This window comes from Bombus affinis, chromosome 4 (assembly GCF_024516045.1).
Source record: "Bombus affinis isolate iyBomAffi1 chromosome 4, iyBomAffi1.2, whole genome shotgun sequence".
NCBI classification, from domain to species: Eukaryota; Metazoa; Arthropoda; class Insecta; order Hymenoptera; family Apidae; genus Bombus; species Bombus affinis.
This window is the reverse complement of record NC_066347.1, coordinates 15,095,412-15,115,898: the sequence shown is the minus strand read 5'-3', so window position 1 is coordinate 15,115,898 and position 20,487 is coordinate 15,095,412. Positions and strand designations below refer to the sequence as shown.

The following is a 20,487-nucleotide window of genomic DNA, read 5'->3' as shown; positions in this document are numbered from 1 at the left end:
AAAACATAGTATAAGTATAATATAAAATCCAACAGAAGAAAGATCTTTGGTTTTGGAGCCTAAACTCGTTACACTGATCTACCACATTGAAATTTATTAAAAGTAATTTAAACTTTAGTTTTAATCGATAAAGGAATACAAACAAGGGGGTTGAGAGTAAAAGTGAGAAACAGAGAGCAAAGAGGAGTGTTCGATACCGGAGAGGTAGCGAATAGGAGGAAGAACGGTATGACGGAGAAGGAGGGGGAGAGAAAGGAAGGACTTAAGGAAAGCGATTGATATTACGTTATATGTAAATGTTGAAATTTTAGAACAACCTATAAACGGCGTGTCTATCATATGGTGAGACTGAGAGCGTAAACAGAGAAGAATGAAGGAAGAAGACGAGAGTGTGAGAGCAAACGAAGAAAATAAGAAAAAGATACAAAGCCGGAAGTGCGCCTTAAGCCTATAAGCGAGGACTATGTATAAGAAATAAATAAAAATATTAAAGGAGTATTATTTAATAGCAAATGATCGAACAGGGGATAAGTATTTGATCAAAAAATATACAATGCCAGAAGAAAAACACATTTTTGTTCCATTAAATATTTTTGCAAGGAATAAATCAAAGATATTAAATAAATTACATTTACGTCGTTGTACAAATACAACATCATACAGATCCTCGAAAATACGCTGTTGTAACTCCAAAAAAAAAAAAAAGAAAAAAGTGATATGTTGATGATTGCTCCTATCATAGTTCTAATATTAATAATATTAAATATTTTTTATTCCCTATATTTTTTCCACAACTTGCCACTGATATACAGATTAACATCGTTTTACCCGAAGACTCGACCGATTCTTCCGTATGTTCCGCATCGATGTACCCGCAAATCCAAAGATCGATTAATATCGCGGTATTTTTCATGGTTAGCTCGGCGCGCGTAATACGAGACAGAAAATGTACCGTTTATACACGGATAGCTTCAAAGTTGCGGTAACCCAGATTCTAGAGAAACCGGAATCCCTTGTGTAAACGACATTAGCGTCAACCCATTTTATGCGTCTTTTTGAGCGACGTTTACGCGTTATCTCTCAAACGATTTTAGCGGAAAAAAAGAAGGAGAGACCGTAATCAGAACGGAGAACATAAAATTCGCAATTAATCTCTTGAGAAGCACCGGCATACGGGTATGTATAATGTATACCTTTGTACGTTTAAGTATATTTTTAATCCATTTACTTTTTTACGTCTATAGTCTTCGCAGAATGATGACTGCAATTTTATTTTATGATTTGTACGATCTGTAGAAGCGTAATTGTTCGTGCCGATCAATAGCTCTTTGAAAGGATAAACATTGTCAATTCTTTTAACGATTAGCCAAGAATTACATAAAATATGCACTACGATTCGTTTAATTACAGTCATTCGATCGATTAGAGACAGACTAGTCAATTTCTATTACACATAAGAAAAAACTAATTTTTAAGCTGTAAAGAAAAGCAGCTAGATCAATATTGAAACTGGAAAAGGAAGTATTAAGAAATTATTTTAAGAATCATCGCTAGACTGCAGATTTTTATGCAAATCTATATCTTCATAAATGGAGAGTTGTTTTACTATTGTTTTAATATTAAGAATTATAAAGAGTAATCTAACTCTGGATATTTTATGCATTCTGTGAATTTTGTGAGTTTGTTATTTAAATAAGTTACAGGCAAGTACTTGTTCCTAGACCAACGAGAAAACAACGTTTCTAGAATTTACAGGAAATCCACATCGTTTTATAATATCATTTTCTCGTTAATATCATATTTATTGCATTTATTTCACGTAGAAATGAAAATTTTGACGTAAAAATTGAAAATAGCCACGGCAATACTTGATTTCTGTATAAACATGTGCACAAAAAAGTATGTAAAGACTAGCAAGCCTGGTCGAAAGAATGCGAAGATAAACTCCACGGTGCAATAAAAATAACAGCAAGGATTCCGCGCAAATGTTCCTACAAAAAAAAAAAAAGAATCTTTAAACCGTAAAAAGCTTGGACGAGAGAAATCGAGAATAGGCTTCTTCACAGTTCAATTAAAATAACCGTATAGCGCAATAAAGTATCTTCTTTCCATCGAATTATTCCCAACATGAAAATACAATATTCCTTATTGCAAACGGAAAGATGGTAAATCTGATAGAGTCTGATAATGCGAGGAACTTAACGAAATCTTTATTCGTATATTTTATTCGAAGAACGTCAACGATTTAAATGCGTTCTTGGGTGAAGAACATCGGCTTAATCGACAAGTTGGACACGTTTCCACGGTTGAATGCCGATGGCAGCCATGCGATTGGGTTTCGAAAAAGTCATCATCAGTCGATGGTTTTATCACTTCGACTCGTAACATGCACGCTGGCATTCTGCAGCGCGCGTAGCATGTAATAACAATGCGTGGATGTATGAATATTGCAAACGGTGAAAGCGTACCACATACCAGACTTGTTACAACCGTCCCGTGGTAGGTAGCCTGCAGACGTAGCTATGCTCCGTGGTGCCATGCATTGACAAAAGAATGTATCGGAACGTGATCAGAGTGACGCGATACACCTCGCTCCTAGTACGTATTAGTATGTATTATACATAGGACGCGAGAACAACTCGCAATAGTCTTCGATTGTCTTCGGTCCTTTTGCAGAGACAAAGAAGATTTATGCCGAGGATTATCCTTTCGATTGTAATACTTGCAGCAACATCTTAATCATACTGTTAGAGTACTACGAAGAAGATGCGTCGTCTACGCTGGTCAATGGGTCGTCAGCTGTTCGTCGTTCGTTTGCATTATGCATGGAAGATAAGGATAAAAAAGGTGAAGGTCTTTTGTGGGAAAAATAACAGAGACATGGTTGATTTTTGTTCGAATGGTAGAGCTTACCAGATCTTAAGGACATTTTTCAGTGTGTAATTAACATTAACGTTGGTAAAAATTGACGATGGTCGAGAGTAAATGGAAAATTTGTGATGGTTAGTCGTAAGTAAAATCATAAGCTTTTAATGTTAGAACGTACAAAGTATACGTTATATGCAAAAATACCTACGTTTCGTCCCCTTAGTGACGTTTTAAAAAAAGTATGAAATTGCCCAAGTATCCGTAATTTGGTTATCGTTATTACAATATCGTTAGGTTGTTATAAAAAATGTCGTTTTCCAACCAAGCGATATTGCGGTTGTTTTAAGTCGAGTTTTCTATTCTTCCGAACAAAAAGTTTCTTATGTTTTTCACTGGTTTGATAATACGTACTCTTTAAACAAATTACCTAATACCATGTTCAACATTTAAAGGAGAACATCTTGCCAAGAGCAAGTATCATTAGCAGAACGTATTACACCACTGTGTTGGTTGAAATCAATTATAAAGTTTCGATATGGATATATATATCACGTTTAATGTTATATTTGGCATTGTATCGATAGACTTGACCAAACAAATCCCGAGGCAGAAACAACATCATAAAACTGAAATCAATGAACTAGTTATGATAATATTATACCGCGGAAGAGTTGCATATTCATTCGAACGCTTTTTGCTTTTGCTATAAATTTTTGTTCAAAAACGGATTACACTTATTAATCCCTGTTAGGTATCTTAGAAACTATATTTACAGCAACTTGATAATATTACGATACTCGTAACATAAAATTCCTGTCTACGTACAAACCTTCGTTCATGTGGTTTTAGAAACGAAAGGCAATTGAATATTCAGCCTAAAAAATTGCCCGATTAAAAGCATGACCAAATGAAATATCTCAATACGTGACTCTCAGAATACGTGATTTAAATATATCGTTAATTATAATCGATGATATAGAAAATATCGTCGAACGGTTATTAAAGAGTTAACGAACGCAAAGTGGAAATACGTATACGCTCTGTATCAGAGTTACAGGCCATACGTGCAAGAATTTCCAATTATACCGGAGGAATAATCCGCATGATACATGCATTTAATTTCTCACTGACTATTTCTACCTTTGCCAATAACGCATGGTTTACCCGATCTGCATAAGGAACTTAATCAAAATACTTCGGAGATCTGTAAGAAAAATACACGGATACATATTTTTCTGGTCGTTAATAGAGGAATAAAATCTTCTCGATGGCCAATCGATTAATTACCATCCGATCAACATCATCTTTCTACCCGTTTCTTATCTAATGCATCCTCGTTATCCATCGTCGAAGGAATCTCAATGATTTCCGCAATTTTTTGAAGGATTTCAAAGGTAGCCGATTACATTCGTATCCGTAGGGCTTATCGTACGTGCATAAGCGAACGTTGGAATTTGTCTGACATGTTTTAACGCTTCAAAGCATACCGGAATGCACACGAACCTTCGTATCATACGCTTTTCGTCTTGATTCCCGGTAAACGCATGGAACATGCAACACTGCTTAACGAGAGCTTCTTAAATACATATTTCTTCCACCGGAATCAAATAAATTATGCGAGTTGCCCACGTACGACCAAGCAAGTAAACTCGAAAGCATTTTTGCAACGTGGAACTGTAGCGCATAGTGGGATCGTACGCTGTACGATCGTTGCGGACGAAACGATCGAATTCTTAAGGAGGCCAACGAATTAAAAAAAAAAAAAACGAGGAAGAAAGGATTACCCTATGGTCGATTTTGAAAATATTTTCAATAATTTAGCGTTACTCTTTTCGTTCTTCTCGTTGCTAATCCAACCTAGTTTCTTCGTTTGAAAGATGCCAATGTTAGCCTGAATTCGCTATAAACGGAAACTATCCTCGAGATATTCTTATTACGTGTTCTTCGCTCGATACTCGATACAGACAAATTTCATTTCGTTCATGCCTTTTATCACATTTTACCTAAACGATTGAAAGACCATGGAAAACGTTCAAATTCCCGGGAAAGGTAGCGTCCGGACTGCTGAACATTTTTGATCCGAATGTGCCTTTTGGAGGGTATTTTAAATTGCCAAAGTCGAAAACGAGGGTCATTTTTCACGACAATGAACATTTTTGGAAATTCAGCCTTGCGAACGTTTAGCTGACAAAGGTCCCAACTGTAGAAATCCGCGTGAAACGCGACGCAGACGAGCGATTTTTGCGCAGAGTTCGCGATGGCACAACTAATACCAAAGCTCGAAATGCCAATTTTCCCGTTTACCGGTTTTTGTATGATCACGAGGTCGCCTCAAGGCTCACGGCGCGGCACGCGGAAAATAAAAATAATCCAAACTTAATCAAATACTCGCGATCCGAATGCACACAGAGTAAGTTTAAGCTACCAAACGTTGAGAAAGTATCGCCAAAATCCACGAAGACGCGTACATAAACAGGTTGACTCAAATATTTTACGTCGTTCTGAACTTGATCGATCTCCGAAACCCCCAAGAAATGTCGTAGTCGAATATTTTGTCATCCGAATACTATACGTTGGAGCCAAATTGGCGACGTGAAAGTACGAAAACTACGTATAAAGGTATGAATTCTGATTATCCAATTATCAGCATTATCGAACGTCAGATTCACAAAGCCACGCTGTAACACATTGCACGAAAAATAGCGAAACGAGCGAACGTGAGAGCAATTACGAATCGCCGTGTGGAGAAAAGAACGTGCAGTCCTCTGCTAGAAACAGATATTCTCCTTCCGTATAATAACACGCCTTCAACGAAGGCGTTCTTCAACGAAGAACCTCTATTCTTTTCTACTGTTGCGAAAAACGATCGGCGTACCGTGTGGCAGCTCGTTCACGGTACATGGTAATCACAGCTTAAGCACCGTATAATCATGGAAAAGTCCTCGGAGTAGCCGTAGCTATTGTTCTTACTGCGGTCGATGAATTACTGATAGCGACAGGCGTTAGACAGAGAGATGGACGAAGATAAATAAGGACAGGCAGACTAGGACAGACGCGATAACCAAAAAAGACAGACAGACAAAGAGAAAAAGGAAGCGATACAGGCGGAAGTACGGAAAGACAGGCAAAGAAAGATTAGAGCAGAAACGAAATACGTAGACAAACGCATATACATAGAGACAAAGAACTGGACATCTACGAATATTGAAATGGAACCTGGCGTAACCTCGTTTTCTACTGTTTACTGTACCGCCGTGACATCATCGGAATCCGTGGCTTTCGAGCTGAATAGACGCAGCTCCAGGACCAGGACCGAGCCTTGTCTCGTTCGCGAGGCAAACTGGACGAAGTATCGACGGATTCTCTGTGGTTTGAGATTTGCATAAATTGCGAATGCTCAACATCGAGAACGCGTATTGAAATCGCGCTAGTTTTATAGCACGAATCGTGTCTGACGTTCACGGTTTCGTATTTACGAGGTAATCTTTTTTGCAAGTCGGAGATCGTTTGAATCAGAACGATCTGTTTAGCAACGCGACTCTGCCCGGAACATTGTACATTGCGAGGGAGGAGGTTCTTTTTATTCGGTCCCTGCTTTTGTAACGTGTTCCGACGCGGAGTGGAACGGAAAGTGATGGATCGAGTTGAAAAGACGTGGCGCGTAGGATGTGCAAAACATGATTTATCGAAAAATAGAAAGAAACGTAAGTAGCACCGAAGCCATCAACAATGACAGAGACATCGGCGAATCTGTAGTTCACCGAAATGTTTTAGATGCAATCATGCTTTTCACTAGCAGCAAATTTCCCCAATTTGAAAACAACGCGATAGAATCGTTTATTCGTATAACGATGATTATGCGATAACATATTTCTTAAGACATTAAAAATCTTTTCGCTCGTTAAGCCAAGAGTAAGATCGGCATATAAACGTACGAGAACCGTAGCAGATTAATTGTAATTCTAGATATCCTGAACGCTGAAGATCGAGACTACAGGAGAAAAACAAACATAGCGAAATCAGTAGAATAATTTATTGTTATTTCAATTCCTCGTTATTTAATAGCTAGATGTTTAGAAAGCATAGTCGCTACGAAATTACCCGCGGGAAAATGTGTTTGCCGATTAATTTAATCATTTTATTCTCGTTTATATATACGATACTACTTTGCTGAGTTTACATCGATTGATAGGTGTAATGGCGTTGCGTAGATACCACGCGAAGGTACGTATCCATTTCATAGGAAAAGTATCGCGATTTGCTCTGCAGGTTGTATCTCGCAAGTGAATACCGCGTTCAGAACGATTATCCGAGTCACTATCGGATCGGATAGTCATTCTTAAAACTCTCAACGTGGATAGCTTTACTGTCAAATGGACACCTGCCTCAAGACGTTTCTGTAGAATTCACGACGAGCCTTTTCCTCCTCTTACTCGGTAATTACAGCGAAAGAATTTTCGATACATCCGATAGAAGCTTGTATTATTTTCTACGATTAGAAAGTTATCTGATATAACAGGAACCATGCAGCTTTGCGGAAACCGGTCGACGATCTGCTACGGTAAAGCAACATGATCCTTCACGAGCTTATGAATCAACCGGCAGAAAATTCTGGATAATAAAAACTGGTCGAATATGAAAAACCAGGATATTCTTAATGGAAACCGGGTGCCAATCGATATAATTAATAGCAATAATTAACGATTATAATAAATTTAATTACCGTTTAATAGTAAAAATAAATATTGACCAATATGTTAGAAAAACAGGATAAAATCAAGCTGAAATAAATAATGCATTTATCGAGACACTATATTGGAACGGAACTTTGCTTATATCTTTTTTTTTTTTTTTTTTTTGAACAAATAAAAATCCAAGAACGAATCAAATATTTCCCTTAATATACTATTTCATTTATTATAGAATATATCTGTCTAAATAATTTTCTTCCCTTTATTTTATTCCCATGTTCATATATCTCTGTAAATAATTTTTTTTTTATTATTACTTAAAGCTACAAACCCAAACCATGAAATACGCTATCGCTTTCATCGATAATCAACCTATCATCCGCGTATACCAACATTTTTATCACTCGAGAATTCTATTTCCATTTCCAGATCTCTCTAGTCACCGATGTAAAAATTACGCGGAAACGTTTCGTTCTAACAATGAAAAATTTTAACGGAGCAAAGAGAGAGGCGGCCAAGCTAATTGCACGAGAGGAAAGAGAAGAAGCATCGTCGGAGAAACCGTACGCGGAAATGTTATTACAATTGCTGCAACATTTTAAGCACTGCCCCCAGGGAAAAGGTGCCTCATAAATGCTCGGCGTGGAATGTACGCGCCAAGGTAGAAGAACAATTTATCGCCCCGTATCGAATATTTCGAGTCGCTCGACGCATTCCAGCGCCGATCTTGTCCGCACCAAATCTCTACGGGCCACCATAAAATATCCTCTGGAACGGCCTGTCGGTTCAGATTTACGGTCGATCCTATCGGGCCCGCGATTTCGTCCGTGGTCGTCTTCCACCGCCGATAGATTCGCGGCACTGACAAAAATATCGTCCGTACGTATTTTTCTTCCTACAAGAATTACGTAATTTACATCGTTGCTGATAAATATTTATCCACTCGTTCGCGACTAAGCTAACGTTATTGACAAAATTACACGAGTAGCAAGTATTGAGATACGCGTGGTAGTGACACACATGTACGGGTATGAGTGTGTGGAAGTATGTGCGTGCACAGTGTCTCGTAAAACAGATGAATGCAACTGTTCCATGGGTAGTGTGGTATAGAAGATGGTGAGACAAAGAGAGTGCAGAGACGCGTGCAAATGTGTATCGACGATGATCTTGTAAATTACACATTAACAGTATAACTACCACACCAGTCAAATTGACTGGTTTTACAATTTTATTTTAAAATTTCTACTTTATGTTATAAAGTTCATGTGATAACTAAAAGAATAATATAATGAATTTTACTTTGTTTTTTATGTGTTCAAACTCCAAAATAATTTTGTATCAAGGCTACTTATACCAATAGCAGTTAAAATGACTGGTACTTGTCAAAGCGTAAAAGGGTGCTGCAATATGTTTATCGAACTCCAATTAACCAGTTTCCTCGTTTAGTACAACTTGCCACACGTTTTTTAAATTTTCACTGCGTATCACTCGATATGATGATATCAGTTATCAGGAAAATTCCGGATCGATCGCTAGACCGCTAGACGCTGACACTAGAAATATCACACCAGTTAAAATGACTGGTTCTACAATCTTATAAATGTGTCAACCCTCGTTTAGGGATCATGATCCCAGATGGATTAATAATACCAAAAATGTACTACATAACATGGAATTCCCTGTGTAAGAAAGTAATAAATCAATGAATATAAAAGTATTCTATTATTACGTATTTTTTAAGGACCAGTCATTTTCACTGATTTTGGTAGAAATAGCTTCGTGTTAACTATCGGTAGTTCTAGTGTTAAATAAATCTAAAACTGCTTTAATATCAATTCTAAGTATAATCTAAGTGTTCCTATACATTGATTTCAGCGATTAAGATCCACGATTCTCAACAGCAAGACACAGATTTTTACTATTATACTAATCGATTTTCTTCTAGAATACGGCGTTGCTTTCGATAACAAACGGAATAAAATTTAGCGATCGAATGTATTACAGATACTGCGATATCGAGGGTCGAGGACTTGTGTTAAACAACGGAGCTAATATTATTAATATGTAACATTTTTTAATACGATTCCGACATAGCTGAACCGCGTATTCTCGAGAAACAAGCAAAATGAGTAACTAAGCGTAAAGTCGATCGTCCTCTTACGACAGAAATTCCACGGTACGCTCTCCCGATCAGATGGAATGAACAACGAGCGACGTGTTTTTCCATCGGGACAGAAACTCGCTGAAACGATCAAACCGTCCCTCTAATCGCTGTTTCAATTATCTACGTAATTATTATGCTGACGCAATAAATTAGTATCGATACCGAAGGTAAGCGGAATAAGATAAAAATCGGCGGCGATCGTTCGAGAAATATACCGTAGAAAGCACGAATAGGAAACGGCAGGACATTTATAGTAGCACGAAGAATGGAAGGTTTTAATTCGAACGCGTATCTTTTATCGCGTGTTCTGTAACAATGAGTCGATTTCACGAGCACGTAAGCGTTTCAGACCGGAAAAATGTTTTATCCTCTGTCTGTCGTTTCTCATCGTTGAAGAAATTATCAGAGGAAAAATGAAAGATACGTCGAAATTACAGACGAGCTACGGATATTGAGTTAACTCGCCTTTCTTATTCTTAGTTAACAAGATAATTATACCGTGTTTGGAAAAAGAAACGAACGTTCTTTCCTTTATCTCCATTTCCCTGGCGTTTATAATTATTTTCCCACTTACTTGGCCAATCACTCGCGCAATTTCATCGCACGATACGATCCAACGTTTGCCAGCTGACCCACATGTATTAGGTCGTCCGCAAAGTTTCTTTCGTTTTACAAAGAAATAACGCACGCATAACATTTTCCGTTTTATATTATTTTATCGAATTACGTATGATCCATTTTGTTCTATCAAGATAAAGATCACAACGTTCGATGGATTAGATTTCACGTTTGTATAAAGATGCGTCGTTGTAAAAGACGCGTCTGTAAAAGAAAAACACTTTCCGGACAACCTAATATAAGCGATAATCGAGTATCTTTATGAATATCCGGTAGGATACGAAAATTGTTATAGGAAAAATTGCACTTTGGTTGATCGATGTTTTGTAACATAATCATCGATCATAGACATAATCCTTGTACAATGTTAGTATATTTAGTATACTATTGATATTAACATACATATTTTCACAAGTAACATAGTAGATATTCGGCTAAACCTATTAGTTCGTTGGCAACGATCGTTCCATAGGATGGTTGGTAATCGATAGAAACAGGACCGGGGTGATTCTACGGCTCGAAATGAGTCAAAGATCAAGAATGACAAGATCGCGCCTGAGGCTTGATTTTTCTAGAATAATCGAATTTCAAATTTGCCACGTATACGAGAATCTGACCGATTCTCGACTGGGCGAGAACGAACGACCCATCGACGCAAAGTTATTCCACTTGCGGAAATAAGTGGAAGTCCACTTTGCAATTATTACATCCACGTTTATGGTTATCCTGAATGTAACGAGTGTTACGAAATGTCCATGGAATGAATTTTCAATACTACTCAATACCTATCTATATTCTACTCTATGGAGTACAGTAAAAAATCAATAAAGATTCAAAAAAGCGGAAGAAAAGCATTGCGAAGAGTTAGCATTTTTCTATATTACCTATATTTAAGCAAATATTCTGTTATCACGTAACGTACAGCTGACTCAGTTTGAGTGGCAAAATTGATACGTACAGTCGAGCAAACTTCCAGATGATCGGCGTAACGAGGATAAAATCCAGGCCTGTTGATTTCGCAGCAGGCTACAACGCGGGGCCACGCAGGCAGAACGAGGAATTTCCTTGGCAACCGGGAATTCAGATTCGTCGTTACAAATGAGCCTGGCTATAATTAGTTAGATGGTATCGTGTGAGAAGGTGTGCTAGAACGCTGCCGGCGCGGCGCGGCCCGACGTACCCGTAACCGCGTGTACGCTCCGTGTAGATGGTTTGTCTAACGACGCGAAAAGGCAATAGCCTCGAACGAGCAAATCGACATCGCCGCGGAAACCTTGCCATTGAAACGTTTACCGCCGCCGCCTTCGCCTGTCTACTCTACTACGCATTCTACTGCGACGCCACGTTACGAAAACAGAGACGCTCTTTCAAGCTCGTGAATGAATCTAAAATAATCTTCAAGCGTTTGTGGAACGAAACAGGGTACAAAGGAATCGCGACTGATATTTCTGATTGCCAGATGCGTCTAAATATTTGAAGTTCGATCGAGTTGAGATAGGATGGTGAGAAGTGAAATTAAAGAATTTGAAGAATTAAATAATTAAAGAAATTAAAAAAAGAAAGAGGTGCGTGTTCGTTGATTTTCGTTATATCGTCGTATAATACGATGAGCACCTACTCTGACTCCTAACGAAACGAATATTCGTAAATATGCAATTCAATCTCTAACGAAACGCAATTCCTAAGTACGTAATTCTGAAATGATCATTTTTCATCGATCTCCTCGGATACCTCGAAAAATACGATAACTGGTAAAAATTGTAATATAAAAAACGCATATCGTAAAATGTGGTTGACGTTATTAAACCAGTTAGAAGACTTCTATATTTAGAACGTATACAAAAGGAGCAACTCGTGATAGGAAGCGATCTTACGAAAAAAAAAAAGAAGGAAAAGGGAAAGAAAGAAATCGATAAGATACTATTTTCACATAGTGCCATGGGAAGTGTCGTGAAGAAGAGACGGCGAACACAAGCAAGGTTACTTCCTCCGCGTTCTCGAAAAACGTAGACTCGCGCTAATGAGCTCGTTACAGAAGCGGCATTAGGAGATGTCCGATCTCTTGTAAAACATCCCACGATCAGGACTTAATCAATGAAGTCCAATGTGCTTTGGCTGTAAAAAGTGGCCGAGGAAACGTTCATTCTTGCAATTATGGCAGCAAACGCGAATAACGTAGCAAATAGAGTTGCGCGAGTATCGTTGCAAGAAACGCGTTATTTGCGTGGGACGAGTAACGTCGTGTATTGCAGCCGAAGCTAACCATTTGACGTTAAAAATCATTCAACCGTGTAACGAGTGGTATTATGTGAACGCTAACCTCACCAAACCCGGTCAAACGACCGCTTCCGAAATTTAATTTAAGATCGTACATTCGTTTCTTTCGTTCGTCTAACTTTACGTAAATTCTTACAGCATCTGATTAATTAATTTCTCAATTTTTGTTGATATAAGGTAATATGAATATAGCGTTTAAAATAGAAAGGAGAAAAAATGACGGCAGAACATGTCAAATAATATAAAACGTATATCGAACTTCGGCGATCTGGATCACGCGAAGATTCTGGGAGTAAGTGACGAGCTTCTTTGACTCTGTCCGCAGTCCTCTTGTCAGAGGACTGTCCATCGCCCTGTCTGCTACGTAGCCAGATTCTTTCTTCTAGAAAACCCTTATTATCGCTTTCCACGTGCCACAGGACAACGTGAGCTCGAGCGTTCCCGAGAGTCCTCGAGTCATCGGCCCCGTGCACGCGATCCTCCGCGGCGGAAAACAGAGAGCGTCGGGCTCCTTGCCAGGAACCCCGGAACTACAACATCCGCGACTCTTTGTTAAAATCGCGGTAGTCATCAAGACTGTCACCACTCAAAGCCGCTATCGAGCCAAAATTCCGATGACACGTTTATAGTTTAACAGCATCGGCGATAGTATATCCTTGGAAATAGATGGACGGCGAACGATGCGTCCACCTTGACACGTGCTGCTCCTCCGTGTTTTTGACGTTTTTGACAAACACGATCGTAATTTTAAAAGATCAAAATGTTAGGTTGTTCGAAAAGTTTCTTTCGTTTTATGAGGAAATAATAGACGCGCAGTGTTTTTTGTTTTATATTATTTTATCGAATTACGTACGATCCATTTTGTTCTGTTGAGATAAACACCGCGACATTTCACAGACTTGGTCTCACGTTTGTATAAACGTGCACTGTTGTAAAAACACGTTTGCGAAGGAAAGACACTTTTCGGAAAACCTAATATTTATTCGATTAAATTACAATATATGAAAGGGAAACAGAAAAAGTATTTGTGTTAACAAATAAAAGAGAAAATGAAGAATGTCTGGTTTGTAAACTGCCGAACTGTAATTGCAAATTTTTACCGGTTACGAGTAATTGGCAAAGGCTAAATTGAAGATCGAAACGGTTAAAAATCCTATACTTGTACAGGAAACATCTATGTAGCTTTACCGAAAGATTATTTCATTCGCGCTGATCTAGTCTGCTAAAATACGAATTTGTATTAAAATATTACATGTATCAAGTTGTTACTCTCATAGCTTGTTATACCATACTCGTTGGCTAACTCTAACAACTACTTGTCGCTATTTATTCGATAGACGATAAACCAAAGCAGGAGGGAACGGTAGATGAAAGGAAAGACGATTAAAAATGAAATTAACGCGTGGTTATTTACGCGAGAAGCATTAGTCATGTCGTCGGTTAAACGCCTAAACACGATATAATCGTGTATCTTACGAATCGTTAAGTAAAACGCACCATCAAACGAGCCTTTATTCCGGCAGATTTAATCGGCAACAACTCTTTTAATTGCAATCACAGCTCTTTTGGAACGATGATGAATCGCGCATATACATACTGCGTGCGTCATTCGTGTAAACACACGCCTCCAAACGAGATCACTCATTTTTCACGAGCGTTGAAAAATTTACGAGGGCACGCGTTCTACCGTGAACCGGAACGAAACACCAGTGTGAAAATACAAGTTGAGTTATAACGCATTCTTCCTTAACAACTTTTAAGCAGAAAATCAGAAGATCGGAACAGAATTTACATAACGAATTTCAAGTTTCGCGCTATATAAATCTTATAACATCGTATCGTAACTTATCGAAAATATCAAACCTACTATTTAGTACGAATTAATAAAGTTATCGACACATACGTGTACGATCTACGTTTGTCGAATAAGAGAATATGGAAACTATCGACTAGTCGTAATAAAATTGTACAAACATATGTATAACACATATACGTATATCGATGATCTTAAAATATATAGAAAATTGAATAAAAGATATTTACGTTATAAATTTCTAGCGAAAAGAAAACAATTTATCCAGAAATATTTAACGAGAAATAAATTCTAAATTTACCGATATATACCACTTATTCCGTACGATTGTTAAATTGCCATTGCAATAGCACGACAAATTTATCGACCAACCAGAAACTTTTTCCATTAGACGTTCTATTGTACATAGTACCAGGTATTCCTTGCGAGTCTCGCTGCCTGCCGGTTGTAAATGACTTTTAAGAAGGACAAGACAGGTGCGTGTACCTTCGCACGCCTTAATATATCAACTATACTATAGTATACACTGCGGGTCTCTCACGGATCGGTTATTCCGCATTTGTACACCCACGCGCGTCGCGGATGTAACTAATCGCATTCCACGATTAGAAAATCCGGGCGTGTCCTCGACAGCGCGATGCACATGTTCCGATAAACTCTGGTATTTCGCGGGCATGTTCCATGCGTTTCCGCTCTGGTCAGAGGACGGAATACGATCGTAACAAGATGCTACACGTCGAACGCTGGTTCTTTTTCCAAAAATCCGGGTCGTTGTTTTAGTTTCCTGCACGCTATGGGTTGCTGGCGACTGGTGCGCGACGAAATGTAGCGTAACGCGATCGCGAGAGATGTTCTTTAAAGAAACGAATATTCGCTTGTGTCGATAGAAATCCTGCTGACTACGATGTTAGTTCTTTGCTTCGTCAATTTGTTTGTAGCGTACAAAGATCGATACTATCGGGATATCTGTGTGATATATACAGATACGCATAACGCGGGCAATCGATTAGAAGATGACCCTACATGCGGAAATAAGTCGATAGCGTAGAATAAAAATTTGTATCTTATCAATTGAGAGTTAACATTAATATAGTACTAAGACAATTTTCATCTCTTCCGTCACGTTACTCTTTCCAACGCATCCGAGCAAAGTTTCATTGTTAATGTAAATTTCTTTCCCTTGGCGTTATTACAATAATTTTCGAACGCAGCATTTGAAAGTCTACGCGCATTTCTGTACCATTGCAACTTCGTTTTTAACGGTAAAACATTTCTACGAAAACCTAACAAGTACCCCGCGCGCATCATAAATAATTCAAACGCATGGATTAATAATATTCGTAAAATCGTTCAGAAATACATACGTGAAATTTATCATTTTTCCGACATAAAGTGCAGGTATAAAGGAAATGCATCGTGTTCGAGACCGACAAAAATTATAATATCGTTGTGGAATCTGTACGAGCTACCAGAGTCAACGTTATCGTTTCTCATCGGAAGATAATACGGGAGAGTTGCGTGGAAAATAATAATAACTCGGAATTACGCAGGTATAACGGAACGAGAAGAAAACGGTTATACACATATATCGCGTGTTGAATATGCAGCATTGTCGCCATGAATTATTCGCCTCTGTTTACTCGTTTATTAATTTTACTCGGTTGAACCACTCACCTCAACGACGAAGTAAAGAGGATCACCAGGAAGGACTTGAACGGCGAGGTAGCGGCTGGCGGACACCAGGGGTTGAAGGCAGGACCGCGCAGCCGTGACACCGCTACCACGCATGCTGCATGCTTCATTTCGTCGCCGCTACGCCCAGCGTCCTCACTGTAATCATATCAGTAAAAAAAGAAAGATAGCTGGTTTCACGTAGTTGTTCGTATTGCAAGCCAGCATCAAATAATTTCTAAACGCGTACTTTTAACCTCCCGCCACGGAGCCTCCGACGAGGTGTAACATACCCTAGCGCTTCTGAAATAAAAGTACATATTATCGCTTTTTTGTTAAATACGTTTACAATTAGCGTTACGTATCTTTCTCCTGCGCTGTGCTTTTGTTTCGGCAAACGTAAGCTACCGGGATACTAAATCACAGGAGAAGGTCACAGCAGCAAGACACAGGAGATGAACACGTTCTTGTTGATCGTCGAATTTTTATTTGTTCTAATTTACTTTGTGATTATAATGATTTTACATGAGAACGGAAGCAACTTGCTAGATTCGAAAATGCGTCTGTTAAAAATAACTGATAAGTTGACAACAAGTTTTGTAAAAGCCAAACGTACGATTATTGTTAAGAGAAAATACGCTTTAATAAACTCGGTATTTTACTAGTACGATGAAAAATATTTTCTATATTTCGAAAGGTATGAAAGGACACGTGTCCAGGCAAGAAATTTAATATTACCCTAAAAAATTATACGTAGAGTACATAATATAATATAATTGGCGAATATCAATGTCGAGATTAAATCGATCAACGAATCATTCTGAAAGCCCCTGCAAGTTACAAACTTCTGTTTAAATGACATCGTCGTATACGCAAATGTCAGATTCCCCGCACATCCTTTTTCAAGGTAGCACGATAACCTCGCGTTATCCCTATATTTAAAAAGACATCAAACCGAAATATCATGCAAAAAGACCAGCGGCGATATCAACAAACCATAGAAAATGAAAAATCGATTAAGTAGCCAGGTAGCGTCACCGATTACCAAACAGATCCTCCGTAAGGTTCTTCGAAAATAGAGAAGACGACTACCGGGATTACTCGACGTCAGGCTATTAGAGCAAAGAATCACGTGGCAACGAAGATAACAATGTACGAAAGAGCCGAAGGGATATGCAAATGGAAACGGTAACCGGTCGCACAAATCACAGTGGCATTTCCAGAGATTCCAGTCGGTAGAAACGACAGAAAGAAGAAGAAGAAGAAGAAGAAGAAGAGGAGGAGGAGGAGTAGGATGAAGAAGAAGAAGAAGAAGAAGAAAAGGCAGAGAAAGAAGAGGAAGAGGAAGAAGAAAAAGAAAAGAGAAAAGACGAAGGAGAAGAAGAAAAAGAGCGAAGCCTCCGCATACGGTGCACAATACGTGTGCTGCATCCCTTTTTGGATGTTGGTCCACGGTAAATCACAAAATCGCTCCCGGCATTACCCTATTTTCATCTCCGTGGAACAAGAGGCAAGTCGCATGGATGGAGAGCCGAGAAACGGATGGTCTCGCTCGCGCCGCTCATAAATCGGCCGGACAATAAGTCGTGCAAAAAAATGCCACGCGGAGTGCATCAGATCTACCGTGGAATTTCAAGCCCTCTGGAACCGATTAATTGTTTCGATTTCCACGGAACCTCTCCTCCAGAGCATTCCATTGCGATTATGTATTTTATATTTTATATATGTATTTTATATTTATATATGCGAAAAGCATAACTAAACGTTATTACGTTTTTCGTTCGTTATTACTTTTCCATAACTTTGTGTCTTTTTGCTATCGTGGAAATATGCGGTTTTGCTTGTTGATAATTCTAGCTGATCGTTACGCGTTTATAAAACAGGTGATATGTAAAAACGCGAGAAATATATGATATTAATTAGGATTTAAGGACGCATCAATCGCGAGATTACTAGCAACGCTATGGGAAGTCGGGTGCGGCGCGTTATTGTTACGCGTTATACCGTTCAATGGAATATAGCCTTGTTCGAGTACCAAGTAAAAAAACAAATCAAAGAAATTAATAACAACGAAGTTATCAAAGACTTCAAAGAAAGAAGGAATAATCTTGCAATAATTTCCTTGCAACGAATACTTAAAAATATCCTGCTGGAAGAATCGCAATTTCAATTTCCGCCTTGCAATAGGTTTCTTCGCGAATTCCCCAAAGACTTATCGATCCTCGAGCAAGAGGAACAACAGAAAGGAGAATTAGCTTTATAAATAATTTCCGTGTAATCTTCTTGCAACGAACGTTTAAAAGCATCCCCGACAAAAAGATTGCAATTTAAATTTCCATATTTCAACAGATTCTTCACGATCCCTCTTAAAGACACAATTTGCAACATTGTTCCAGCTACCCTATTATTATATATATAGTAAGCCCGCGTCTCGAAACGGTTTTTCTTCTCCCCTCCTCGGCTTGGTTATTTTGGAGTCGTCCCATGATTCGACCAAGTCGCCACGGTAATCGACGAAATTGACTAATGGACGATCCGCGAGAGAGCAGAAAGGAGGAGAAACCATCTACCCGCGGAGGGATGATCGATGGGATCCATTACCGAGAGACGCGTGCAATCCGCCCACACCCCGAGGAGCCTCCACGTTCTGTCCCTTTTCCTCGATCCTCTTCCCTTCCCTCCCCTTCCCGCCATAACCCACCACCCTCTTCTCATGGTCCGTTCTTTTCCTCGTACATACATACATATATGTACTCGTAGCCAGAGTTGTCTATTTCTCTTTCTCAGGTGCCTCTCGGTTTGCAGCACGTTGATGCATTTACTCGCTTACCGGTATAACTGCCGCGCCATTATAAAAGCCGGTCTCTCCTTCTCCCTTTGCCTCTCCCTCTGCCTCTCCCTCTTGCCGCCCTCTCCCTATCCCCGTTCCAAACTCCTTTTTCTCTCTTACCCTTCTCTACCATCCCTCTTTTTCTCTGTCTCGTATCCTCGTTGCTCTCTCGGCCGTTCTTGGACCCCGATAGCCAATGCATTTCGCAGCCGTTCAACCTGCGTCCCTGTTGCATTCTCCTCGCGATCACCGACCCCGTGTACCGACTTCGAAGGAAAATCACGGAGAGTCAATTTTTGCGCGTCAGGCCTACGGATCTCTGGATGCTCGATGCTCGATGCTCGAGAAGAGGCTTCGAGTTGCGGATAGGGGATGAACCGTGTTCGTTGCGAGTCGTGATTCATGGCTGTGGTGAAATGGGTGTGGGGTAATATTCTAACGTCCAAGTGTCGGATCTCGAGAGGAGACAAGGTGGAAATTCGAGTTATCTCGTACGATAGCACGTGCTTTCATAGAACGATTTTTCGCTGTTGGTTGTAGCATGTTTGTACGTACAATGTTGTCGAATTATTTAATGTATGCGAATTTATTAATCTTTTGGTTTAACTTTAAATCGATGTTCAATTTTTATATTTGCAAACTTATAACGTTTTCCATATTTCCACGTGTCGTTTTCTCGACGAGATTATCTACGTAAGAATGTTGGTATGGGGAAACAAGAAGATACAAACGTGTTTTAGGTAATTTGGACAAGTTGCGCTTTTGAAAGGATTAGAGGCAGCGAAACAGTTTGTAAGAAAAACCAAGATGGCATCAAATCAACCATGATATGATATTAATTCTACGTTTATCTATCTATGCATTTAATATCTCCATACTTTCCGCTGCACTGATCGATATAACGCTTCACTTTCTAAAAATCAATATGACGTTTTTTGTAATACGTTACTAATTACACAAGCGTTGCGGTGACCGGACTGAAAAGACTATCCCAATCCCAATACATCGATGATAGTCATTTTTAATCGAGTTATAACAGACATTTCTTACAGACTCGCATAGTTGTGCACGATGCTTTAAGCTCGTCCAACCCTCGTTTATATGTACTAACACTGACGCGTACGCTGTTACGAAGACAGAATTACAAGCAAAATTCGTCGTAGTGACATCGACAGTTTCTCGCGAGTATCTCGGAAAGTATGGTCGATCGACGGTTGCACGTACAGGAAAAAAATGATTCAGAATGTCGAGCTGCGCTAATATATTCGTATTGACAAAACAACAACTTAAAGATTGTAAAAATTCTTGCTTCTGGAATAATTATGTTTTCGTATATCTTCTAAAAGCGATTGAACGAATCGATCAATCGCGTCACATAAAAGCTAATCTAATATTAGAATCGTTACTATCGAAAATTTGCCAAACTGTCTTCGTATACCGGCAAATGTGGCAAGATACTTGCGCTATAACGAAGCAAACGCGAAGCAAAGAAACAACGGAGGCAAAAGTGGCGACTATCCAAACCGTAAGATTCCTCCATTCGAAATGACATCCT

The 20,487-nt window shown here is 39.0% G+C and overlaps 1 protein-coding gene across 11 annotated transcripts in view; it reads right to left on the bottom strand.

Moving 5' to 3' along the window:
• LOC126915402 (protein expanded-like) overlaps positions 1–20,487 on the bottom strand; it is a 117,716-nt gene that overhangs the window by 40,258 nt on the left and 56,971 nt on the right. For 9 of the 11 annotated variants that reach the window (XM_050720041.1, XM_050720040.1, XM_050720051.1 and 6 more), the window contains one exon: positions 16,106–16,261. In XM_050720041.1, the coding sequence (XP_050575998.1) occupies positions 16,106–16,219 (114 nt within the window). In that variant the 5' untranslated portion in view covers positions 16,220–16,261. Of the gene's footprint in view, positions 1–16,105; positions 16,262–16,352; positions 16,406–20,487 lie in introns of all 11 variants that reach the window. The other 2 variants (XM_050720043.1, XM_050720050.1) reach the window with 1 other exon arrangement.